Here is a 26,765-nt window from a genome sequence, read left to right as displayed (position 1 = left end):
GGACTTAGGTAATTTACATGATATGAGACTGACGGACTATAATGACATTAAACCGATAATTGACTTTAAAAAATACTTAGCCGTATAAAAAAGCAAATTTAAAATTGTATGTGTACTTTGTTTAGGACTATGTAAAACACCTGTGCTACGATGCATATGTACAGAAATTAGAAGGACGCAGAAGGTAAAGAAAACGCTGGGGTTTTTTTTGTTTTTGTTTTTGTTTTTTGTGGTGGAATTATGGGGGTTTAAGGCGTTTGGTTTCGCTTTCTTTTTTGCTGTCTTACACGTTATCTTGTTCGCTAACAGTAGAGACTGTCATCATAGAGTTTTCTCCTAGGACTTTCCTTTGCGCAAGGCTTTACAGCTCAGAGACTTACACATTTATTATGAGACGTGGCAGACCTAAAAATAAAATTTAGGTTACTTCAGAGTGACGTAAGGCAAAGAAGTGAGGTCTACGAGTTTCACCCCATAGAACTTACGCATTTCCAGGCACGATGAGGTTGCTCCCGGGAAAGTCCGCGGAAAAAGCAGGTTTGCGCACGAGGAGGGGAATCGAAGCCCGATGTTAGGCCCTGCGTGGCGCCGCGCGGATGGTGACGTCTCGCGCCGGGCGGGAACTGACGTCATCTTCGCGCATCGCCGCTTCCGGTCCGCGTGAGTGTGGTTCTTGCGCCGGCAGAGAGCTCAGGGCTGGTGTTGCCGTGCGTGCGGTTGTGTTTTTCGCCAGTCGGCCTTCTTCCTCCGGGACCATGGCCACCGATTCGTGGGCCCTGGCAGTGGACGAGCAGGAAGCGGCTGTCAAGTCGGTCAGTGGCTTCAGCTCCAGGCGGGGCGAGCGTAGTAGGAGGGCCCAAGCCGACCCTTCTTGGAGTCCAGGGAGTTCTCTGGGTTGGGCAGGCCCGTGGCCCACACACCCCTAAAGGTTTGCTGGGAGGAATCTCTTAGCTTTGTTTTGCGGCTAAGGCAGAAGAGACCAGTATGGAGCCTTTTCCTTTGATCTCGGCCAGTTAAAGACTTTTATCCTGTGGCAAATCTGGCCCTGCTATGTATGCTGTCTTTTCTGCACTGCACCTCCTTCTCAGTGGGGATTGTAAGAAAAGGCGCAATGCTGATTCTCTTTTTTCATCTGGTTTCTGAGTGATTCTCTGCTACTCTTATTTTACCATTTTTTAGATGCGTGCTTAACATGGTTGGCAGTTTGTAGCACTTTGCAGAATAACAGATTCAGGTTTATATTTAGTGTTTCAATCTACTGCAAACGGGGGGAGGCACTACAGATTGTTTCATCTGTGTTTAAAGAGACATTTAATTTCATATACTGGTTCTTTGATTAATGAAGATCCATTCAGTGGGAAGTTAACTATAGTGTAAACTGTGACTCTCCGTTCTGATCTCTAAGTTACCTTTGTTTGGTGGTAATAGACCATTGATTTTAAGAATATAGGGGTTTTTTGTAGTCAGAAGTCTTTCCCCCCACCCCCACCTCGGTGTGGCATGAGGGATCTTAGTTCCCCGACCAGGGATCGAACCTGTGCCCCCTACAGTGGAAGCGTGGAGTCTTAACCACTGGACCTCTAGGGAAGTCCCATGTAGTCTGAAGTCTTATGTAACCTTTTAATGCCTAAATTACATTTCTTTTCCAGTCACCATTTATTGCTTTGGGAGGATTGTCAGTTTCTCAGCAGATAGTTGAAATGGGCTAAATTCAGGAAAGTTTAGGAAGAAGCTTTACAAACTAGTTAGGAAGCCTAGAATGTGGGAGGTGCTGTGAAAAGGGTAAGAATAATGTGAGAAATGAACTTTGAATGGGGAGAGGATGTTTATGAGTAGGAAAGTCAGGGAAATTCCTCATGAAGAAGTTTATATTTGTGCTGGATATTAGAAAATAATCATTTAAGATAGAGATGAAGGTGAATGGCATTTTAGAATAGAATGCACAGAAGTGCTGGACTTGCCTAGAGAACAGGAATGAGAACTCATTTTTGCTGCAGCTTAAGCTTATCGGGTTGTAGTAGGAGCAGTACTGAAAATATCATAGGAGTGTACTTTGGACCTTATCAAAGAACTTAAAAATGAAAGGCTTTATTTGGCTGGTTTGGGGGTTTTTAAGAAGGATACTGACAAGATTAGATCTGAGAGCTAGCAAGATTTATTGGACTGCAGAGAACAGTATATATTAGGAGTGATGTCTAAAGGAAAGGAGATCAATGTGGAAGTTACTCTTATAGCCCAGAGATAGAGGGCCTGTGTTGAATGATGAAAGTGAAGATGAGGGGATGGATTCAAGAGATAATTGTGGAGGTATGAAGATTTAAAAAAAAGAAGAGAAGGGAGATGAAGGCAAAGATTACTGTTTTCAACCTGGATCCCACAAGGTGGTATTAATATAGTGCTAATAACAGGATTAGGGGAGTGGGAGGAACAGCAGATTTCATATGTAGGATGATGAGTTCATGTTTGGCTGTTCTGAATTTGAGGTAAGGAGGACAACTTGGTAAGTACCTGTGTTGGGAATCACCAAGAGGTGTACAGGTTCAATGATTTCCCGGGAGAACTCATAGGACTCAGCATATGATTGTACTCACAGCTGTGATTTATTACAATGAAAAGCAAAATTAGCAAAAGGAAAAGGCCCGTGTTGCAAAGTCCAGAGGAAACCAGGCACAAGCTTCCAAGAATCTTCTCCCAGAGGAGTCACAAGCTCCACTTAATTCCTGCTTAATTCCTCTAGCCACAGATTGTAATAACACATATGAAGTGTTGTCAGAGAAGCTCATTGGAGACTCAGTGCTCAATGTTTTTATTAGGGGTCTATCACATCGTCATTCTTTGCCTAGCAGGTACCAAAATTCCAGACCCCTAGAAGGAAACCAGGTGTTATCATAAACTACATGTTTTTAGAAAGGTAGTTAGTGAACCCCTCAGCGGTTCTGGGAATGGTGGGAACCCTCTCCAAATCCAAGTTTCCAGATGCCAGCCAGGGGCCAACTTTGCAAGCTGGCTTTCCTAAGGATAGCAGTCAGACCTGCTGTGTTAACTCTTTTCTATACAGTGCCCATCAAGCATTTGGAAATGTGGCACTGGAGTTCAGGAGGAATCAGGTCAGAAGTATAAAACTGACAGCCACAAATAAATCAAAAAGTATTATAAAGGATATGATTCTGTACTCTAGAATTTAAATCTAGTATTTAGCATCAGATATTCCCTAAAAGACAGTTACTGAGAATTGGTTTCAAATCTTTTTTAACCTACAACCCTAATCTAGCTGTGTTATTATGAATAACACAAATATAGACCTAAACATACTTGGTATCTGGTTTCAACCACTCTGCTTATTGGGTGGCTGGTATAAGTAAATGTTTTAAAATGTTGCTTCCTGGGAATTCCCTGGCGGTCCAGTGGTTGGGACTCCGCACTTCAACTGCAGGGGGCACAGGTTTGATCTCTGGTCAGGGAACTAAGATCCCACATGCCATGCGGCGCGGCCAAAAAAATAAAATAAAAATTAAAAATAAGTAAATAAACATAGCTTCCTAACAGTTGGGTAAGACCCTCCCTCCCCCCTTTTTTTTTTACCATTTAGACTTGTGTACATTAGCTTAATAAATGTAGTTAACCATTGAACAACTTGGGGGTTATGAGCCCCCAACCCTCCCTGCAGTTGAAAATCGCCAAATAACTAACATTGTCCTTCCGTATATGTGGTTCCACATCTTTGGATTCAACCAACCATGGGTTGAGTAATACTGTAGCATTTATCCTTGAATAAGTGAACCCTTGAAGTTCAAACCTTGTGTTTAACGGTCAATTGTGTAATTCATGGCATTTGGTTATCAGGTGTCTCTACTCTTAAGTGTTTCCTTTTATTCCCATTCAGATGAGTAATTTGCAGATCAAGGAAGAGAAAGTCAAACCAGATACCAATGGTGAGTCACTAGTAACTAGAAGCTACATGTGCACTTCTGCTTTGCACTCATAGCTGCAATGTGGAAAGGAGCTTTCATTTAGCATGTTTGGCAAATGTCAGCACTGGATTTGAGAACCAGTAAATTCGGTTTCATTAATGATGGAGATAGATTAGTTTTCCAGATTTTATCTAGCTTCTGACTCCTTAAAATCAAGAATCACTATTGGATTGTACAGTCACTGTTCACTTGATAATGTTTCCGTAAGTTTTTTTTAATTTAATTTTTTGAAAGGTTAACCTGGGTTCAAAATTCAGAAAGTATAAGTAAGTGAAAGGCCTCCTTCCCATCCTGAACCACCATTTACCCAGATCCCACGCCCCACCTATGTTACTTTGCTAGGGCTCCCACAACAAAGTATTACAAACTAGGTGGTTTAACAACAGAAATTTATTGTCTCAGATCTGGAGGCCAGAAGTGTGAGATCAAGGTGTCAGCTGGTTTAGTTCCTCCTAAAGGCTGTGAGGAAGAATCTATTCCATGTCTCTTCCTAGCTTCTGATGGTTTGCTGGCTATCTTTGGCATTCCTTGGCTTATAGGCATTTCTGCCATCAATACCCCAGTCTCTGCCTTCATGGTGTTGTGCATGTCTACATCCAGAATTTCCCTTTTTAATAAGAACATTGGTCATACTGGATTAGGGCCCATCCTAACAACCTCATCTTAACTAATTACATCTGCAGTGAACCTATCTCAAAAGGAGATCACATTCTGAGATACTGGGGGGTTAGGACTTGATCATATGAATTTTGAGGGGGACACAGTTCAACCCATATACCACCCTATGCCATAAGTAACCACTGTTATTGGATTTTTAATATTCTTCCAAAGTTTCTTTTTTTTTTTAATTGAAGTACAGTTGATTTACAATGTTGTGTTCATTTCTGCTGTACAGCAAAGTGATTCAGTTATACATACATACACATTCTTTTTTTATATATTCTTTTCCATTGTGGTTTATCATAGGATATTGAATATAGTTCTCTGTGCTATACAGTAGGACCTTGTTGTTTATCCATTCTATGTATAATAGCTTACATCTGCTAACCTCAACCTCCCACTCCATCCTTCCCCCAACCCCCTCCCCCTCGGCAACCACCAGTCTGTTCTCTATGTCTGTGACTGTTTCTGTTTCATACATATGTTCATTTGTGTCATATTTTAGATTCCACATACAAGTGATCTCATATGGTATTTGTCTTTCTCTTTCTGACTTACTTCACTTAGTATGATAATCTCAGTTGCACTTCCAATGTTTCTTTATGCAAAACAAATACAGATTTTTCTCCCTCTCTCCCTGTCTCTCACCAAAAGATGGCAGAGTATACACAGTGTACTTACTTTTTTTCATTCAACAACATACCTTGGCAAGCTTTCCTTACCAGTAAATGGAGTTTCCTCACTCAGTTTTGTAACCGCATAGTATTACAATGTGTTGATAGACCATAATTTATTTAACCAGTCATCTTTTGATAGATACTTGGGTTGGTCACATTCTTTCACTGTTATAAAGTATTTCATGTAATAACCATGAACTTAATTCTTTTTACATGTATGCAAATACATTTGTAGGATAAATTCCCCCAAAATGGGTATCCATGGTCAAAGGCATATGCACTGGTGTCCCGGCTACACGCCGGCAAGACGCCTTCCTCCGTGGCAAGCGGGAGGAAGAGAACAGGTCCCAGGGGGCGGGATTTGCAGCACCTGAGGTCGCCATGGCTACCGAGCCCGAGACCCCTGTGGCCGCCTTGGCTGCGGAGCCCGCGGTGCCGTCGCTTGTGGATCGTTACTTCACTCGCTGGTACAAAGCGGATGTCAAAGGAAAACCCTGTGAGGACCACTGTATACTACAACACTCTAACCGAATATGTGTCATCACACTGGCAGGATCCCATCCAGTTCTTCAAAGGGGAAAAGCAATTAAAAGCATTTCCTATCAAATCAGTACCAACTGTAGCAGACTTCAGAACAAAGTCTCTGGGAAATTCAAGCGGGGGGCACAGTTTCTAACAGAACTTGCACCTCTGTGTAAGATTTACTGCTCTGATGGAGAAGAATACACCATATATAGCTGTGTTAGAGGACGGTTGATGGAAGTGAATGAAAACATTCTCCATAAGCCATCTATTCTTCAAGAGAAGCCATCCACCGAAGGCTACATTGCAGTTGTGTTGCCCAAGTTTGAAGAAAGTAAAAGCATAACAGAAGGGTTACTGACACAAAAACAGTATGAAGAAGTCGTGGTGAAACGCATCAATGCCACAACAGCGACCTCATGAGGATTAAGATTGAGTAAAAACAACAGGGCATTCTTATCCTTACCTGGCCTACCAGTCAGTGCACTAAGGAAGAACCAGAGATGCTGAAATGTACTTCACACCCAGCCATCCGCAGGGAGGCCTGATCTTAAAACCTGACCTAGGTTTCCTTCTTCCTCTTGCATAACAAGCCTTGATTCCATTTTGTCTTCAACCTCCCAGATCTGCCTGCCCATGTACTCACTCTGTTCTTCTTTTGCTTTTCTCTTTCTAAAAACTGGCAAGTGAGAGACATTTTTCTGATTAAAAACCAACAAACAAAGCACTTTGAGGAAAATTTGAAAAGACAGAAAAGTAAAAATAATTTACCCATCATCCTGTAACCCATTAGTAAATACTAGGTTTTGATGTAATTCTGTTTGAATATTGTGTCATGGTTATTGTTTTTGCCTCAATTTTCCCTCACTTTGAAGTTGAAAAACAACAACTGGCCTTTCTTACCCAGTCTGCTTCAGTGTGACACGACCAATACGTCTGGTCCCACCCCTTCTGCCCCAACTCCCCCGCTCAGGTTGCTGGGAAGAGGCAGGGTGTAGAGTGTACCTTCTCTAAATCTATGGGTTGGCCTTCAACTCTGAACAATGTAGCACTGTAACACTGGTTTCTTAATGAGGGACACATGAAAAGGCTTTGAAAGGGGATTTGCTAACATGGAAGTATCAATATTATAATGCTGTATGAAGTAACATGTGCATTTGTGGTCTCTCAGTCTCACACTCTAGTTACAGGGTAACCAGCAAAGAAGTTCCCGAGAGGTTCCTGGAATTCAAAGACACACATGCTTTTGAACAGAACAAAAGCTTTCACATCATTTAAACAATAAACAAAAAACTATGAATTCATGGTTTAAGATTGTATACTTGTTTACATTGAATTTCAAATAAAAGGACTTTTCAAAAAAAAAAGCATATGCACTTGCACTTTTTATCAGTATTTTTCAAGGTACCCTCCATAAGTATTATACCAATTTATATTTCTATCAGTAAAGCATGAAAGTGTTTTCCTATAGCCCCACCACAGAATTTTTAGTCAAAAACTTGAAATTTTGCTAATCTGACAGGTAAAACATGGTGGATCAGTGTAATACATTTTGTATTTCATTAGTAAGGTTGAATATTTTCATAAGTATAAAGGAATTTGTGTTTCCTTTTCTACTGAGCTTTTTGTCTTTTTTCTAAATATGAACTTCATATTTTAAGATTGTGATAGAAGTTGCTAATACTTCAGTCAGTTTTGTCTTTTGACTTTTTTCTTGTGTATTTTTGCTCTGCAAACTTTTTTTTTTTTAAATTAATTATTTATTTATTTGGCTGCACCGGGTCTTAGTTTCGGCATGCAGGATCTTCGTTGCAGCATGCGGGATCTTTAGTTGCTGCATTCAGGATCTAGTTTCCTGACCAGGGATGGAACCTGGGCCCCCTGCATTGGGAGCATGGAGTCTTAACCACTGGACCACCAGGGAAGTCCCTCTGCAAACATTTTTATATAGTCAAACGTATCAGTCTTTTACATTATTATTTCTGGAATTTGAGTCAGTTTTCATACTTCAGTCTTTGATCCTTTTGGAATTTTTCCTGGTGTGAATTGTGAGGTATGGATCCAAAGTGTTTTCTCTAGTGTGTTTCACCTTTTTAATTTCAAGATGGCTACAGATTTGTTTCAGTGCCACTTTTGTAATAGTCCATTCTTCCTCTCTAGTTTGAGATCCACCTGTATTATATACCAAATTCTGCATTTTCTCATCTATCCTATCAAGTTTATTTTGCATATTCATGTACCAGGTTCATATTCCTGATTGCTGGAGCATTATGACATGCTTTAATATCTGTGAGTGCTGGTCCCCATTCATTGATCTTTTTTTTTTTTTGGCTGTGCCGCACAGCATGCGGGATCTTAGGTCCCCGACCAGGGATCGAACCCACACCCCCTGCAGTGGAAGCACAGAGTCTTAACCACTGGACCGCCAGGGAAGTCCCCATTGATCTTTTTTTAGAGTGTTCCTGGCTATTCTTATTTTCCATATGTATTCTGTTATAGTCAACTTGACTAGTTCTAAGAAGACAAAGAATCTTTTAGTATTTCTCCTAGGACCATGTTACATTTATAACTTAACATCTATATGCTATTGAGTCTTTTTATAAAACCTATGATTAAGTCTTTCCTTTTTTTTCAAATCCCTTTTTGTGTCCTTTAGGAATGTTTTAATGACTGTAGCATATGTGATGTCCCCTCTTTCATTTCTATTACTGGCGGTATGTGTTTGTTCTCTTTTTTTTGATGAGTCTACCTAGAGACTTATCAGTTTTTTTTATCTTTTCAAAGAGCTGGGCTTCGGCAATGTTAATTTTCTTGAATATTTGTCTTTTATTTCATCGATTTCTACTCTGTATTTTTTTCCTTCTACTTACTTGGGGTTTACTTTCCTCTTCTTTTTTATCATATACTTAAAATAGTTTCAGTTTCCCTTTTGATTTCTTCATTGGCCCATGGATAATTTAGAACTGTGTTGTTTGATTTCCAGATATTTGGGGGGTTTCTAGATATCTTATTAATTTCTAATTTAACTCCATTTTGATCAGAAGCCATTAAATATGATTCTGCAGTTATTGGGTATAGTGTCCTCTAAATGTCAATTAGGCCACTGTTGTTGATAGTGTTACTCAAATCTTCTATGTCTTGACTGTTTTTTGTTTGTTTGCTTTTTGGTCTAGTTCTTCCAGTTGTTGAAAGAGAAGTGTTAAAATTTCCAACGACAATTGTGGAATAGTCTTATTTCTCCCTTTAATTTTGTCAGTTTTGGCCTCCTGTGTTTTGTAGATCTGTTGCCAGGTACATTCACATTTATGTCTTCCTGATGAATGGACCTCTTATTAGAAATATCCTCCTTTATCTCTGGTGGTGATTTTGGTCTTAAAATCTGCATTACCTGAGCCACTCCAGCCTTCATATGCTTACTGGTTGCGCGATGTATCTCTTTCCATCCACTGACTTTCAACTTGTTTGTGTCTTTGTATTTAAAGTGTGTCTCTTGTAGGAGTATAATCTATAAAAATTTTGAATCACTATGTTGGACACCTGAAACTAATACAATATTGTAAATTAACTATACCTCAATTTAAAAAAATTAAAAAATAAAGTGTGCCTCTTGTAGACAGCTGACAGTTGGATCTTGCTTTTTTATCCATTCTACTAATCTCTGTCTTTTAATTGGAGTATTTTATCCGTTTGCATTTAATGTAATTATTGATGTGGTTGGGTTTAGGTTAGCAATTTTACTGTTTGTTTGTCCCCTTATATTTTGTTTCTCTGCCTCTTTTCCTGCTTTCTTTTGGGTTAATTGAATATCGTAGAGTTCCATTTTAATTTATTTATGAGCTTTTTAGCTTTATCTCTTTGCGTTAGTTTATGAGTGTTTTAAAGTTTTCTTCATATAAGTCTCACATATTTTTTGTTAATTTTATTTCTAGGTGCAATATTTTATCTTTTTAGTTGCTATTATAAAGAGGATCTTTTCAATAATATCTCTATTTATAAAAGCTACTGATTTCTATTTATTTATTTTGTACCTAGCTCTTTTATCTTTTCCTGAGATATCTTATTTTGTAGTCATTTTTAAGTTGATACTCTTAGTCCTGCAAGTTTACAATCATGTAATCTAAAAAAGTGATCATTGGGCTTCCCTGGTGGTGCAGTGGTTGAGAATCTGCTTGCCAATGCAGGGGACATGGGTACGAGCCCTGGTCTGGGAAGATCCCACATGCTGCAGAGCAACTGGGCCCGTGAGCCACAACTACTGAGCCTGCGCTCCGCAACAAGAGAGGCCGCAATAGTGAGAGGCCCGCGCACCGCGATGAAGAGTGGCCCCCGCTTGCCGCAACTAGAGAAAGCCCTTGCACAGAAACAAAGACCCAACACAGCCAAAAATAAATTAATTAATTAATTTTTAAAAAAGTGATCATTTTACCTCTTCCTTTTAATTTTTAATACATTTATTTTCTTTCTCATGTCTCATTGTGTCTGCTAACATAATGCTATATTTTAAATATAGTTATAATAATGCTATATTTTATTTTATTTTTTAAAATTTTATTTATTTATTTATTTTTGGCTGCATTTGGGTCTTCGTTGTTGCGCACGGGCTTTCTCTACTTGCCGCGAGCGGGGGCTATTCTTCGTTGCAGCACGCAGGCTTCTCATTGTGGTGGCTTCTCTTGTTGCGGAGCACGGGCTCTAGGTGCGCGGGCTTCAGTTGTTGTGGCACGTGGGCTCAGTAGTTGTGGCTCGCAGGCCCTAGAGCGCAGGCTCAGTAGTTGTGGCACACGGGCTTAGCTGCTCCACGGCATGTGGGATCTTCCAAGACCAGGGCTCGAACCTGTGTCCTCTGCACTGGCAGGCGGATTCGTAACCACTGTGCCACCAGGGAAGCCCTAATGCTATATTTTAAATAAGTAAGTCAGAGGTGACATATCTGATCACTCTGAAGTCAGCCAGCATTTCTAGAAATTTGAAATTTTCTTATGCACTAAACTTCCTAGGAATAAAAATCCATTAAACGTATAGAAACGCCAACTATTTAAATTTTGATCACTTAAATAAGGTTTGATATTTATATTGTCCCACCTTTTGAGTGGATTTTATTTTAAAATAAATGTATTTATTTATATTTATTTTTGGCTGTGTTGGGTCTTCGTTGCTGTGCACGGCCTTTCTCTAGTTGCGGCGAGTGGGGGCTACTCTTCGTTGCATTGTGCGTGCTTCTCATTGTGGTGGCTTCTCTTGTTGTGCAGCACAGGCTCTAGGCGCGTGGGCTTCAATAGTTGTGGCTCGCAGGCTCTAGAGCGTAGGCTCAGTAGTTGTGGCGCACCGCTTTAATTGCTTCGCCACATGTGGGATCTTCCTGGACCAGGGCTTGAACCCGTGTCCCCTGCATTGGCAGGCAGATTCTTAACCACTGCACCACCAGGGAGGTCCCCTTTTGAGTGGATTTGATACTTGCCTTTCTGATTATGATAACTGTTTTCTTGTGCAGGTGTTATCAAAACCGATGCCACTCCAGAGAAAACAGAAGAAGAAGAGAAAGGTAACTAATCTTTGAAACCCTGTAGCAAGAGACATAGTATCACCTAGGATGTGCCTCTCTGGAGCCAGAGGCATTCTGAGTTATAAGATCAAGGAGATGAGGGGAATCAGCCAAGGAAATTGAAAACAGTGAGATAGAAGGAGAACCAAAAGAGAGTGGTATCCCAGAAACCAAAAGAAGGAAGTGTTTCAAAAGTAGGGAGTCATATATAGGTAATAAGTTGGTTAAGAGAACTAAAAATTGTTCAGTTGATTTAGAGTGTAGAGTCATTGGTGAGCTTGACAAGGGCTGTTGAGGTCAGGTGGGGAGGTTAAATTAAAAAAACCTCTTCAGTGTACATTCTGCAGAGAAGGGGAGAAGAGAAAGTGAAGACATGAGTACAGACAGCCCTGTCAGGGAATGTCCTGTGAAGGGGAGCAGAGAACTGGGACAGTAACTGGATGGGGATGTGGGATAAAGGCGGAAGCACATTTATGATGAGACGTGTTACAACGTGTATACGTGTTACGACGTGTATACGTGTTACGTGTATACGTGTTACGTGTATACGTGTTACAACGTGTGTACGTGTTACAACGTGTATACATGTTACAATGTGTATATGTGCTGGGGGGAATGATCCATTAGAGGGAGAAACTGATCATGCAAGAGAGAAGGTCACTGCTGGGAGAAATATCCTTGTCTGCAAGACGGAATGGGACCCATTGTATGAGTAAAGGGGCTAGCCTCAGGAGCACGGCGGTCCATCCATAGTCACAGCAGGGAAGGTGGAAAGGACGCACACAAACGCAAGTGGGTGTGTGGGTTGTCACGGCAGCGCGTGGAGGTGCTTCTGATTACGTTCACTTCTCAGGGAAGTGAGTAGCAGGGTCATTAGATGAGTGAGAATGTGGAGAGGTTAGAAGTTGAAGAGAGAAGAAATAAGTGGTGTATAGAAACATAAAGTCTTGCTGGGCAGCTCAGCCCACTTGAGTCTAGCAGTCAGGAGTTTAAAGTGAGACCTTTTGGTGTGATTATGTTTTTCTCCCACCTTGCTGGGCCATTCAGGTGTGGGTGCAGACATGGGGAGAGAGGTTTCACAAGGGTGGGGTTTGCCCAGTGAGTATGAGGAAGATCTACTGGTTTTTTCCTACAGAGGACAGAGCCGCCCAGTCCTTACTCAACAAGCTGATCAGAAGCAACCTTGTCGATAACACCAACCAAGTGGAAGTCCTGCAGCGGGATCCAAACTCCCCACTCTACTCGGTGAAGTCCTTCGAGGAGCTTCGGCTGTGAGTATCTGTTCCTTTGAACAACTGTTCCTTGCTAGTCCCTCCTTTATAAGACTTAGCATATCAGAGATCTTGTGGGAATTTTACTTTCTCCTTTTATTTTTAAAAAATCTTAGTATATTTACTTTCTTTGACTAGTTAATAATTCACATGTTTCAAAAGTTTAAAAGTGTGAAAAAGTGATGGTCTCCTTCCACCCTTGTCTCTTGGCTACCCAGTTCTTCTCCTTAGGGATTTTTTAATGCCACAAATTTATTCATCATAGCTGAAAGTCTTTTTTCTTTTATGCTCTTAGAACTTTCAATAAAATATTGGCTGACAGGTGATTTCTGGATGTCAGGAACATTTCTTATTAGGTAAGCCCTTTTGTTAGACTATAGGGTTTACAGTGTTAAGAACAGTTTATCTGCTTTTATAAAATCTGTCCAAGAAGCCTGTGCAGGATTCCCAGTAACTGCAGTGGAAATCAGCCTTCAGTGTTCCAGAATTTTTTGAAAAATCCAGAACCCAGAATTAAGCCCTAAGTGTGCACATTTATGCACTGTGGTGAGAATGACTTCTAACATGTCCTTGTTTTAAAGGCAGAGAATTATGTAATGTTATGCCAAGTTTTTTGTTTCCTTCAGTAAGTTAGTAAAGAGGTATTTAGGGTTGTTGGTTTATGTACATGACACTGTGCTGGGTGTTATGAGTAACACAAGACATAGCTACCATTCTTGCTGCCTGCCAGGACTCAAATCATAGAAAATAGCTAGTGAATAAGAAAGTGGTGGAATGAATGGATTCTTTGCCTTTGTTCAGCAAAATCTATCATATGCCCCCTGTAGGCAAATAGGGGCCACGTTTCTGCCAACTATTGCCACCACTTTAGAGTAAGAGACACTTAAAATAAGAGAGCTAACTAGAACCAAATCAAGTTGTTAATGCAGCAATAGCTAAGAGCAAGGTTTTTAAAGTGAGGCCTCTTTTTTTGAATATTTTCAGGACATTATACTTTTCTATGTGTATTTTCTTTGTCAAAGGCTTTTTTCAGCAAACCTGTCATCTCTGCTTCCATTCATAAATTCTGTCCGAGCAGCTAGATGTGCTCTGACAGCTTGCTTTTCCAAGTATCAGTGGTCTTTTTAAGTTCCTTTCATTTAAAGGACTGGAGTTCTCAGGTCAACCAGTGATGAAGTGTCCTCTTTGAAAAGGCAAGATCTTTCTGATTTAATTGTTAGTAGCCAAAGGAAACAAAGAATAAAACCTAGGTTACCGAATATACTTTGTCTGTTTTTTACTGAAAAGATCTGCAAAATAAAAGAAAAATAATGAGCCACTGAAAGTTCTTGGATCACTTGAGTCCTCTTTCAGTAGTGACTTTGTTTCCTTGGCAACCAAATCAGAATCTGCTAAGCTTCACAACCTTTTCTTCCAAATGGATGTTACTTTTCAAAGTTCTTTGTATCTGAGAACCACCATATGCCAGAAGAATTGCCTTTTAGAGAGCCTGTTAAACTTTAAGGAAGGCTTAGAGAACACTCCTGACTTGGTTTGACTTTTCTTTAAAAACAGTGTGGTGGGATTTTTGTTAAACACCCTGTCAATTTAGAGGTAGCAGAGAGCTTATTATAAATGTACTACAAAAGCAGCTTTATTTGATATTTGTTGTGTGGCTACTTATGGAAGAAGTTGGTGCTGTTCTAGTTTTGATTTTGCCTAGACATAATAAGTAAATCTCATCACTCGTAAAGTTCAGTATGATAACTGAACTCCCTTTACCTATTTACTAGAAACTGGCTGAATCAATTTTCTTACCTCTCAATTGTCCCGAGTTCTTGCACAGCTGGCTTTGGAAGGCCCATGGAACACAAAATGACTGTGGTTCAGTGGAACATCTGCACTAAGAAATGAAAACTGAAATCTCATTCCCTAAAGGGACTTCTGTATCTTAGTGGCATAGTAAGCAGTGTTTATTTTTAGATATGTCTTTTATAATTTATTTTATACTATGAATTAATAAGTACCATTCTTCCAGTATCCTGGGAATGTTTGTCATCCAAGGCCAACCAAATCTGTGGGTCTCCTGAAAGATGAATTTCTCCAAGAAAGGAAACTAGCCTGGATTGTATAAATTGCATAATAGTTTCAGACTAAGATTTAGTAGGGAAAGATTTTGGTTTTGTTTTGTTTTAGTTAGTATTTTTTAAGGCACAGGAAAATATGTCTGACAGGAAGTATCATTCTTTGCTAGATATAGGGAAAAATAAAATTCTAGGCCTTTAAAACAATTTCAACAACTAGGAATCCATCTTTCTCTCCCTGGCCTCCTAGGAAACCACAGCTTCTGCAGGGAGTCTATGCCATGGGGTTCAATCGACCATCCAAGATACAAGAGAATGCGTTACCCATGATGCTTGCTGAGCCGTAAGTATATGGACCCTGGCACACCTCTTCAGAACTGGGTTCAACATCTTCCACCAAGAGCTGTAGTGTTCCTGAGCACAAGATGGGCCGTTGGGAGCAACGTGCTTCTTCAGGGGAACAGCTTAGACAGGTGCAGAGAGAGTCTGATGCAATTCAATACAGTTTCTGCCTTTTCCACTTAATAAAAACTGATAGAAAAAGTTAGTGCTGTTATTCTATGCAGCTTTAAAAACTGTTTTTTTGTTGTTGTTGTTGTTGCTATTGTTTTTTAATAATTTTGAAAATTTTGGGACCTGCAAAAAATATCAGGAGCAATACCAGGAACATCTCCGTAACCCCATCCTGCCAAGAAATAAAGCTGCCATTAATCTAGTTGGCAGTTGTAGCCCCCATGTAACTCCCTCCATTCACAGCCCCCTCCCCCTCCCCCTCCCAAGTGAGCATCACTGATGTGGGTCATTATTCTCTCATGTTTCTTTATCCTTTTACTACGTAGTTTGCTTTCATTGTTTGTTTTTTTTTGGCCACGCTGTGTGGCTTGTGGCATCTTAGTTCCCTGACCAGGGATTGAACCCGGGCCCTGGCCCTCGGCAGTGAAAGCGCTGAGTCCTAACCACTGGACTGCCAGGGAATTCCAAGTTTGCATATTTTTAAACCTTACATAAATGGTATCATACTTAGGTAGCAACTTTTTTCATTCAACTATATTATTTATTTGTTTGTTTGTTTATATTTTGGCTGCACCACACAGCATGTGGGATTTTAGTTCCCCGACCAGGGATCGAACCTGTGCCCCTTGCAGTGGAAGCTTGGAGTCTTAACTACTGGACCACCAGAGAAGTCCCTCTTTTTTAATGATAACAATGCCACCTAGGACTTCCCTGGTGACTTAGTGGTTAAGAATCCGCCTGCCAATGCAGGGGACATGGGTTCGAGCCCTGGTCTGGGAAGATCCCACATGCCGTGGAGCAACTAAGTCCGTGCGCCACAACTACTGAGCCTGCGCTCTAGAGCCTGTGAGCCACAACTACTGAGTCCGCGTGCCACAACTACTGAAGCCCACACACCTAGAGCCCATGCTCTGCAACAAGAGAAGCCACCGCAATGAGAAGCCCGCGCACCACAACAAAGAGTAGCCCCTGCTCACCGCAACTAGAGAAAGCCCACAGGCAGCAACAAAGACCCAACGCAACCAAAAATAAAAAAAAATAAAAAAAATAAAAAAGCCACCTATTCCCATGACATTGGGTTACCTGAAGTGAAATGTGAAAGTTCCCTCTAAAGCATGTGACTTGTTCTCTTAAATTTTCCATAAAGATGAGAAAAGGGAGCACATAGTAGGAGCCGAGTCCTGAAGACACATTATGGCTCAGGGATTTGTCTGGGCACAGATGCAATTTCCATAGGCCCCTTGGGGTATAAAACTAGGGCACTCTAGCTCTGCTAGAGTCTAGAATGAGGATTTCTTAGTGTGAGCCCATCTAAAATAATCATCATTTCACTTAATATTTAAGCAGTTTTTTTTAACAACATATAAAATTTTATCATTGTACTCAGTGCAGAAAACCTGGATAATAGAAGCATGAAGGGGGAAAATCCCTATTCCTACCACCCAGAAAGAACGTTTGGACACTTGATTGTTTTTTGTTTTGTTTTTAATAAATTTGTTTATTTATTTTTGGCTGTATTGGGTCTTCGTTGCTGTGTACAGGCCTTCTCTAGTTGTGGCGAGCGGGGGCTACTCTTTATTGTGGTGCACAGGCTTCTCATTGCCGTGGCTTCTCTTGTTGCGGAGCATGGGCTCTAGAACGCAGGCTTCAGTAGTTGTGGCTTGCGGGCTCTAGAGTGCAGGCTCAGTAGTTGTGGCACACTGGCTTAGTTGCTCCACAGCACGTGGGATCTTCCCAGACCAGGGCTCGAACCTGTGTCCCCTGCATTGGCAGGCGGATTCTTAACTACTACGCTACCAGGGAAGTCCCGACACTTGATTGTTATTAACCAATATTATTTTCATCTCTGTTCTTCCTTCATCCAGCCCACAGAACCTGATTGCCCAGTCTCAGTCTGGTACTGGTAAAACAGCTGCCTTCGTCCTGGCCATGCTCAGCCGAGTGGAACCAGCAGAGAGATACCCGCAGGTGAGGGGGTGGAATCCTGGGGGCCCTGGCTTGCTCATCCTGGGAATGGCTGTGCCATCTGGGGGCGTTGTCTAACGAGGGTGCCCCTGGTACAGTCTGAATGTATCTGATGCCTCAGACTGTTGCTCAGGCAAAGCCCAATGGTGCACCAGGCCCTTACCTGGGTAGAAGTGATTTGGAAGCAGCAGCCTTAAACAGTGGCTTCTGAAGGCATCTGCCAAGCCAGGGCTCCCTATTGAAGGCTTCTGTCTACAGCTGAAATGTGGGCCTGGTTGACGAGGATGTGGTTTCCTACACTGTTCAAGTGGTAATGACATCAGTGTACTGGTTGCTTTAGAGCCTGTTGTCTGTTACTACAAGGCTCTCCTAAACTCATCTTCTATGATCTGCCTGTTAGTGTCTGTGCCTCTCCCCAACATATGAGCTGGCGCTTCAGACAGGAAAAGTGATTGAGCAGATGGGCAGATTTCATCCAGAACTAAAGCTTGCTTATGCTGTTCGAGGCAATAAATGTGAGTATAAAGGGGCAAGACCTAGGCCGTGAGTTGGGACGGGTGGTTGGGTATTTGAATTTTGAAGATGAGGTGATGATATTCAACTTTCTAGTTCAGTCTGACCTTGGAGCCCAGTGTTGCCTTTAGCAAATCTATTTAAATACTTGCTGATTTGTTAATAATTCTCTCCACTCCTAAAATAAGATTTTAAGTTGTTAAAAAAAAAAAATCCCTGCATGAGTCATGGGGTTCTTAAAGTGTGGAGTATTTCACTGAGGAGCCAGGGTTTGAATTCAGCATCCAGAGTTCTGGAAGCTGCTTAAGAGGGAGGGATGAGCACTGAAGATGGTAGGTTGGGTCAGTTCCCTTTCTTTAAAAGTAAAGCACAGCTTTAGTAAGAGTAATCTAAGAGCACGTACAGTTCACTTGCTCTTACCAAATCAGAAATCCTTCCACCAATTCCTTTTTCATGTGTTCTGCAGAATGTAGAAAATATGGGTTAAAATGGGAGGAGGGGCAGGTAGAAAATGGGTAATGGAGAAGTTATCAGAATATATGAAACTACAAATCAATTAGAAAAAAGTAAGCATTCCAACAGGAAAATGGACGAGAGAGGCCCAGTTGAACAGACGCTTCACAAAAGAAGGAATTCAGATGGCCAGTAAACATGAAAAGATGATGAGCTTCATTAGTCATCAGGGAAACGTCAGGTGAAACCACTGTATGCCTCTCAGATGGTAGAAATGAGGAAGTCTGACAAACCAAGTGTTGACCAAGATGTAGAAGAACTGGAAGCCTCATGTGCTCCAGTGGGGAGTAAACATCGGCACACTGACTTCCAGAAGCAGTTGGCATTACATAGAAAAATGGAAGAGAGACATCCCTTCAACCCAGCAGTTTATAATCGCCTAGAGCAGCGGTTCTTAAACTTTTTGCTCTCTTACACTCTTAAACATTATTGAGGACCCCAAGTACTTACTTGGGAAGAATATGAAGAAAATCTAGCCTTTCTTATAATTTTAGATATTGTTTTTTTGGATGCCATACCAAAACTTAACAAATGGTAATTACTTAAAAGTTAGTTGCCATGTGATATCTGAAATCATACTAATGAACTCTTCGTACTGTCACATTAAAATTCCTTGGTCTCCCTTGCACTTTGAATGCATCTTTTGCCCAACTGTGATTTTCTAACATCATACCTTGGTCATTTGGAAAATACTGTCTTACTGAGTTATGCTGATCTTCCAAATGTTGACATATTTCATAATACAAAATTTTAAATAGCATTTAAAATTCATTAGTATCACCACCAACCAACTCAGAGGAGTTTATACACGGAGAAACTCTCAAACCTACAGCAGCACATAGAAGTGTTCCAAAATTCTAATTTTCCCTTAAGCTGAATCGTTATCATGACAACAAATAACAGTCCGTTGTTTTCATTTAAGAGATAGGCTCTCTTTGTTCATTTTCAAGAAAGTGTATATCAAATTCCCTACTTGATTTTCTTTCTTCTTCTTTTTTTTTTTTTGGCCTCACTGTGCGGCTTGTGGGACTTTAGTTCCCCGACCAGGGGTCGAATTTGGGCCCTCGGCAGTGAGAGCGCGGAGTCCTAACCGCTGGACCACCAGGGAATTCCCCCTGTTTGATTTTCTGTAGTTTGTCAGTCAACAAACAAAAACGGCTAGTACAGTTACCACACAAATAATCACACAAGGGCTTTTCCTGGAGGAAACCATCATGTTTCAGCATGCAGAAAGAGTACTTTAACCAGAAATTATTAGTATTTTTGTGTGTGTTTGATGTCTTACACTGATAGGTGCAGCTAAGTGTAGTGTACCAGAATCTTGTGACAACATGGATCTTCTCTAGATTGTTTTATAACAACAGGGGACTTCACTGTGTCTGAAGGATTAGTATATTAACTATTTAAGGTATCATTTTTTTAAAAGTTCAGTTTAGACTGATGGGCAGTGGACAGTGAGAACCACAATGTATTGAAGGGTTCATTTAAAACTTTTCCAGTGGAGTTAATGAATTCCTGACCAAAGTCCCTTTCTCCTCGAACTTTAAATTTTGTTTTGAAAATAATTGACATTCACATGTTTCAAAATTGAAAAGGATATATGGTAGAAACTTTTCTTTTCCCATACCCTTCAACCACCTGGTTCTGCCTGCCTAAAGGTACCCAGTACTAACCTGTTCCTCACATGTCCTACCAGAGATAGTCTGTGTGGCTACAGGCAAGTGATAATGTGATAACATGTAGGGACTTCCCTGACAGTCCAGTGGTTAAGACTCTGTGCTTCCATTGCAGGGGGCACGGGTTTGATCCCTGGTCGGAGAACTAAGATCCTGCATCCCTCATGGCACGGCAATAGAAATAGATGTGATAGATAGAATACTCACACACGCATGTACATATATTACATGTATTCTTTTTTGCCCCTATTGGTATACAAATTGCTCTGCAACCTCTTTTTCACATTTAATAATGTATTTTGGAGATTGTTCCACATCAGTTCCTAAACAGTTCTATACTTTGATTGGTGTCATCCATTTGGTGTGTCATATTTTGCTTAGTTATGTTTTAATGCATGCATATCCTTGCATATATGTTATTTCACACATATTCATGTGCATACAGGATTGATTCGTAATAGTGGAAGCACTGGTCAAAGGCTACATGCATTAGTAATTTTGATAGATGGTTATATCAGTTTCAACTCCCACCAGCTATAGTTTGAGAGTAATGTGTTTTTTTCAATCAAAGAGAATTTGTACTTAGGAAAACTGTCTACACAATTAGAATGTCTAACAAAGCAAAAAATCATTGGGCCAGGATCCTAGGACTCAAAACTACCAATTTATAAGGAAATCAATGAACCATGAGTGAAGGGATGGTATAAAAAGAATAAGTGTTATGCTAAAGAAAAAGAGTTGGGTAATGGGGAATTACAGGAGAAAGTAGAAAAAGGGAAACTAACACTCATGGAGGGTTGACTGTAGGATTTAATCCTGACCACAGTGCAGTGAGATAGGTGTCATTATGCCCATTTCATAGTAGAAGAACACAAAACTTTTGGGTAACACCCTGTGTTTTGAAATCTGGAATTAACTTGTTCTAGCTCTGGAAGGATGGGCAAGGCTTTCATTTTGAAAGCGGGTTTAGCCATGGAAATACCCACAGAACACATCTTGTCTCCACAGTGGAAAGAGGTCAGAAGATCAGTGAGCACATTGTCATTGGCACCCCTGGGACCGTTCTGGACTGGTGCTCCAAGCTCAAGTTCATTGACCCCAAGAAGATCAAGGTGTTTGTTCTGGATGAGGCTGACGTGATGATAGCTACTCAGGGCCACCAAGATCAGAGCGTCCGCATCCAGAGGTAGGAACTCTTGAGCCAGGAGGAACTTCTCGGCCTCCTGATCTGCAGCATCATCTCCTTTTACTTCACCCTCCTCTTCTTGCCCCTGCCAGGTTCTTTACTCTGCAGCTTTCAGAGGCATTTGTTTGGTGGGCCATTTCCATGTCAGCACTGACCATACCCCCAGCCTGGGTTGAGGAAGGAGACTTAGGGACTCTACCACCACCCGTCCCTGCCCCACGTCTGCTCCTCCCTCCTCGCTGCGGTGCTCCTCCCTGCTTTGCCACCTTCCTGGGGACGCAGGTCATCCAAGCCTGGGGAGGCTGTGCTTCTGTTCCTTCCAGAGAAACACTCGGTCGGGCTCATGTCGAACACCTGGGCCTTCCCTTGCAGGATGCTTCCCAGGAACTGCCAGATGCTGCTTTTCTCTGCCACCTTCGAAGACTCCGTCTGGAAATTTGCCCAGAAGGTGGTCCCAGACCCAAACATCATCAAACTGAAGCGCGAGGAGGAGACATTGGACACCATCAAGCAGTATTACGTCCTGTGCAGTAGCAGAGATGAGAAGTTCCAGGCCTTGTGTAATATCTACGGGGCCATCACTATTGCTCAAGCCATGATCTTCTGCCACGTGAGTAGCAGCAGCAGCAGCAGGAGGTGGCGTGCGGGGGAGGAGCTCCACGGGAGGGTGTGGCCCTGCGCCCTCCCTCTCAGCCAGCTCCACCTAGTGCTGGGGGACCAGGTTCCCTCCCTGTGGCTGGAAAGGAAGTGGTTTGTGAAGATGTAAGAAACAATTTCTTCTTAGTATCCTGAGGCATATACATAGTCTAAGCATAGAGTCTCCTGAACTTTATATCATTTGTAGGTGATACATTAGAAAACCCAAGTAAATCAACTGATATTTGTAGGAAAAATAAGAAACTAAACAGGACGGTTGGTTAGAAAGTTACTAGAAAATAAGTAGTTTTCCAGTGTCAAACACAAACACTTAGAAAATGGAAGGACAGACCCCATTTATAATAGCCAAAATAATTTTTCAGGAATAGTTAAGATCGCTGAAGAAAACATCAAAATTCTGTTAAGCGATGTAAGAATAAGAGAGCTCTTACTCTATTATTGGAATACTTGTAGATTAAAAAAAAATTTTTTTTAGAGTGGCATTGTTTTCCCAAACTCAAATTGAAACTTTCAAACCTACAGAAAAGATGAAAAAAATACAAAATGAGCACTTTTATGCCCTTCACCTATTGTCAACATTTGCTTTATCCATAAGCTTTTGTGTGGGGGATATCTGTACTTTTTCCTGAATCTTTTTTTTTTTTTTTTTGGCTGCGTTGGGTCTTCGTTGCTATGCACAGGCTTTCTCTAGTTGTGGCGAGCAGGGGCTACTCTTCGTTGCGGTGCGCGGGCTTCTCATTGCAGTGGCTTCTCTTGTTGCGGAGCACAGGCTCTTGGTGCTTGGGCTCAGTAGTTGCGGCACGTGGCCTCAGTAGTTGTGGCACGTAGGCTCTAGAGTGCAGGCTCAGTAGTTGTGGCACACGGGCTTAGTTGCTCTGCAGCATGTGGGATCTTCCCAGACCAGGGCTCGAACCCATGTCCCCTGCGTTGGCAGGCGGATTCTTTTTTTTTTTATTTAATAAAATACTTTCAGTTATTTTGCTTTGGGATATATATCTAATGCCATATATGGTAGAAAACTGCAGTATAGATCCTTTTGATTCACTGTTTTATTCCAGACATAATGTAACTCAGTATATTTAGAAAGTATGTGTGTATATAAATACTTATTATAAAAAAAACCTTTTGTAAGCATGTTATTCCTCTACTGAAATGTAACTTGATAGGAGCCATGCCTTACATTATTAAATTATCAGGTGATTTGCACCATATAGCACTAATGATTTTCCATCAAAGAAATTACTCATTTCTCATTTTGTGAAAGTATCAATTAATAAAGCACCTGACAGTTTTAAACAGTAAGAATTAGAAATTCAATATAAACAAATCGTGCCTAATGTAATTATTTTAAATTTGTTGTGTCCCTTTCTAGAGTAAGGGTTTTATGCACATTTTATTATTATTTTTTTTTAACATCTTTATTGGAGTATAATTGCTTTACAATGGTGTGTTCGTTTCTGGCAGGTGGATTCTTAACCACTGAGCCACCAGGGAAGTCCCTTGCTGAATCATTTTAAAGTCAGTTGTAGACATCAGGACACTTCCCACCTAAATGCTTCCTAAGAATGAGACGTGCTCCTGCATGAGCACAGTACCATTGCCACACCTTTCACAATGATGCAGCGATAGTGTCCTCTGTGTCGTCCATCGTATGCCACTTTCCCCATGTGTACCAAAATGGCCTTTATTGCTTTTGGCTGCTGCTGTTAAACCTAAGAGCCAATCAGAGATTGTCTGTTGCATTTAGTCTCTCTTGAGACTCCCTTAATCTATAACAGTTTCTCCACCTTTCATGACATGGACATCTTGAAGAGTCCAGGCTAGGGACTTCCCTGGCAGTCCAGTGGTTGAGACTTTGCCTTCCAGTGTAGGGGGTGCTGGTTCGATCCCTGGTCAGGGAGCTGGGATCCGACATGCCTCGGGGCCAAGGGGCCAGGGCATGGAACAGAAGCAATGTTGTAACGGGTTCAATAGAGATTTTGGAAATGGGACACATCAAAAAACCTTAAAAAAAAAAAAAAAAAAAAGAGTTCAGACTAGTAAGTAGTCTTTAGAATGTCCCTGATTTTCCCCCCCTTGTGATTATATTAAGGTTAAATATTTTTCTAAGATTAGCACCCAAGTGACATGGTTACTTCTTTATACCACATCATGTTAACAATTTTAAGACATTTAATGCTTAACTGCTAAGTTTTAGTAGTCTTCCAGATCAAAAATATTCTCTTAAGGTACTTTCATTTCTGAAATGTTTTCTTCCTTCCAGACCCGCAAAACAGCTAGTTGGCTGGCAGCAGAGCTCTCAAAAGAAGGCCACCAGGTGGCTCTGCTGAGTGGTGAAATGGTGGTGGAGCAGAGGGCTGCAGTGATTGAGCGCTTCCGAGAGGGCAAAGAGAAGGTTCTGGTCACCACCAACGTGTGTGCCCGCGGTGAGCAGAGATTGATTGTGTCCTGGTCTGCAGGCTCGGGGTAGCGAGAGAGACCCTCGTCTGCGGGACACTCCGGTGGTTTGCGGGAGATCCTGTTTTCTAGGAGAGCCTGTTTGGATTCCCTCGGCAGAGAACTTTCACAGAAGCCAGGAGTCCTGACTTGGTGGCTCAGAACGGCGCCTGCTCTTCTTGGGGCCCCCAGTGAGGCTTTAGCTGCTTCTCCAGATACTGGTATCCAGCAGAGGCTCTCTGGAGCCTGATGGCTGATTTCATAATTTGGTCAGCACCTGCCACAGTTCTGTTTTCTCCCTCTGGGTTCTGCTACCTGCCCCTTTGTCTGAATCCCAGAGCTGGCCCATCCCAGACTGTTCCTTCCACCTGAGGTTGGTGTGTGTAGGCCTGACTGTGGACGACAGGGATTTCTGTCTCCCATCCTTACTCCTGTCCAACTCTCCTTCATGCAGGTATCGATGTGGAACAGGTGTCTGTCGTCATCAACTTTGACCTTCCCGTGGACAAGGACGGGAACCCGGACAACGAGACCTACCTGCACCGGATCGGGCGCACCGGCCGCTTTGGCAAGAGGGGCCTGGCCGTGAACATGGTGGACAGCAAGCACAGCATGAACATCCTGAACAGGATCCAGGAGCATTTCAGTGAGTCCCTGGGAGTGTCCCCTGCCGGGCCCTACCTTACAGGGGCAAGTCCGGCGGGGTGGGGAGGGTGAAGGGTAGGTTTTCCTGTGGCCCCGAGAGAGGCCTGTGTCCCTGTCCCATTCCCCTCCTTCCCTACAATGTGGAAGTTCTCAAAGAGCACATCTGGAGAGGGCGGGGCTCAGGGACTTGAATGACAGTCCCCCCTGGCCAGGCTGAGGGGCCTGGGGCTCTGGCTGTTGCTGTCCGTGTCCCTTGCTCAGTCACTGGAAGCCTTTGGGGTTCAGTGAAGGATCTCTGTGGCCAGAGGCACAGCACGTTCCTAGGCGGCAGAGACCTGTGTTTCCTCCCTCCCTGCTGTGCTGTCCCTTCCCTGAGTGTGTGTCTCTGTAACCCCATGTTGGTCTCTCTTTGAATTCTCTTTTCTTTCCCCCAGATAAGAAAATAGAAAGACTGGACACAGATGACTTGGACGAGATTGAGAAAATAGCCAACTGAGAAGCTCCTGCAGTCACTGGTGCCACCCTTGGTGCTCCCCCTGCACGGGACACTAGTGCTTTCACGGCACAGGCCTCAACAGTCAACACAAAGATGAAGGCACGAGTAGAGAGAAACTACCTACCTCATTTTAAATTACATTTGGACTTGACAAAAATTGCGCAAATGATGGGGGAAGGTAGAAGAAAAAATTTGCGTTTTGGAAAATTTAGTCCTTTTCCTCCCATCCCTTTTCAAAGCCACGGTTTCCTCCGTCTTTATAATAACGTGCTCACTATTGGTAATCGCTGGCCCCAGGATCCCCTGCTTGTTTTCTGGCTAGGGGTATTGAGACCAGCCTCTAGCCCCTGAAGAAATGATAGAGGTGTAGGCAGAGGGCAGGAAAGGCCCGGGCAACTCAGCCGTGTGAGCTCCTGTGCGTGGGTGGAGCATGGGGGGCGGCGGCAGAGAGGCCTGTGAGCAGCAGCCCCCATCCCTGACTGAGACTTGTCACGAATGTCTCTTGCCCTTGGCCGCCTTCCTTCTCCTCAAATCCAGAGATGTTCCAGCTGATCCCTTTTACCTCTGTTCTCTGTGCACAGTATATCCTTCTCTCTCCCTATGTGAGCATCTTGGCTACTTTGTAAACCTCAGATTTGGGGAGAACCACAGAAGTCAGTGAATCTTCAGAGGGACTGCTCTGGCAAGAGTGGATGATCTAGGGCTGCCTTCTCCTCCCGCAGTTGTTCTGTCTGCTCAGGTACCTGGTGTCACAGCAGCCAAGGGACACCTGGTGGTTTTCTGACACACGCCTGGCCGAGTGAGTTGATTCTCACCCATGGATGTCACACTGTGCCTGGAGTCGAGCAGCAGAGTTTGGAAAGGAAGTTATGACCAAGTGAAAACTCTGATTATGCTGTTCATCCGTAACAGTAGATGAACTTTAATTCATACATTGTCTGTATGAATAAGGATGGATAAATTAGAGCTATACCCATCATTCATTATGTTAAGAAATTTAAAAATAATTATGAAATGCTTTACTAATCATTTGTTTTTACCTGTATTTTTCTGCTTATTAGACTAATATATGCTCATTAAAAAATGTGTGTGTGTGTATATATATAAAGTGTAAGTGCTCATCCCCACCTCTTCGGGATCACCATTGCTAGCAGCTTGGTGAACATGCAGTGTATTGCCATCTGTTTGCATATATCAACCCACTTTTCTTTTACAAAAATGTGAACATTCTACTCACGCTCTTGCGCGACCTGCCTTTTCACTTACCCGTGTGTCTTGGACATGTGACATGGATGTGCCTCACTCTCAACAAGCATCACTCCAGCGTGTAGCCGCCCCAGCATTACATCATGGCTCCTAGCGATAGGCACATGGGGGCTTCCACTGTGTTGTTGCCCACGGTGAAAATACCAGTCCCGCTCCTCTCTGAGCCCAGCTGAGACTCACTCAGGATGTATAC

The 26,765-nt window shown here is 42.2% G+C and overlaps 3 protein-coding genes across 12 annotated transcripts in view; 2 read left to right on the top strand and 1 right to left on the bottom strand.

Moving 5' to 3' along the window:
* The first annotated feature begins 633 nt into the window (after nt 1-633).
* On the top strand, nt 634-26,392 carry LOC309649257 (ATP-dependent RNA helicase DDX19A). Of its 2 annotated transcripts, XM_082439070.1 has the most exons (12): nt 634-812; nt 3,884-3,932; nt 11,322-11,372; nt 12,508-12,643; nt 14,957-15,049; nt 17,085-17,187; nt 17,585-17,699; nt 20,895-21,072; nt 21,445-21,682; nt 23,993-24,155; nt 24,620-24,811; nt 25,245-26,392. In XM_082439070.1, the coding sequence occupies exons 1-12, from the start codon at nt 756-758 to the stop codon at nt 25,304-25,306; spliced, it is 1,437 nt and encodes a 478-aa protein (XP_082295196.1). In that variant the 5' UTR covers nt 634-755; the 3' UTR covers nt 25,307-26,392. The 2 variants fall into 2 exon arrangements, with proteins under 2 accessions (XP_082295196.1, XP_082295197.1); XM_082439071.1 differs by lacking the exons at nt 634-812; nt 3,884-3,932; nt 11,322-11,372 and adding an exon at nt 12,939-12,999 and having other exon boundaries at nt 12,509-12,643.
* LOC309649309 (protein Abitram) lies at nt 5,598-6,645 on the top strand. The gene has a single exon (XM_082439233.1). It carries the CDS (start codon nt 5,690-5,692, stop codon nt 6,251-6,253), a length of 564 nt encoding a protein of 187 aa, XP_082295359.1. The 5' UTR covers nt 5,598-5,689; the 3' UTR covers nt 6,254-6,645.
* The window catches only part of ST3GAL2 (ST3 beta-galactoside alpha-2,3-sialyltransferase 2), a 61,363-nt gene continuing 56,288 nt past the window's right edge, over nt 21,691-26,765 (bottom strand). For 7 of the 9 annotated variants that reach the window (XM_082439176.1, XM_082439178.1, XM_082439181.1 and 4 more), the window contains one exon: nt 25,753-26,765. The gene's annotated coding sequence lies outside the window, so the exon portion shown is untranslated. Of the gene's footprint in view, nt 21,809-23,103; nt 23,734-25,752 lie in introns of those variants that run through there. The other 2 variants (XM_082439179.1, XM_082439177.1) reach the window with 2 other exon arrangements.

The sequence above is a fragment of the Balaenoptera physalus genome (genome assembly GCF_965194825.1).
Source record: "Balaenoptera physalus genome assembly, chromosome: 19".
NCBI lineage: Eukaryota > Metazoa > Chordata > Mammalia > Artiodactyla > Balaenopteridae > Balaenoptera > Balaenoptera physalus.
The sequence above is the reverse complement of the archived record's forward strand: the minus strand, read 5'-3'. Positions and strand labels throughout refer to the sequence as shown.

Coding starts and splice junctions, on each gene's coding strand:
- LOC309649257 (XM_082439070.1), top strand. CDS start 756: ATGGCCACCGATTCGTGGGCCCTGGCAGTGGACGAGCAGGAAGCGGCT. Junction 17,188..17,584: donor CAGCAGAGAGATACCCGCAG/GTGAGGGGGTGG, acceptor TCTGCCTGTTAG/TGTCTGTGCCTCTCCCCAAC. Junction 17,700..20,894: donor TGCTGTTCGAGGCAATAAAT/GTGAGTATAAAG, acceptor TTGTCTCCACAG/TGGAAAGAGGTCAGAAGATC.
- LOC309649309 (XM_082439233.1), top strand. CDS start 5,690: ATGGCTACCGAGCCCGAGACCCCTGTGGCCGCCTTGGCTGCGGAGCCC.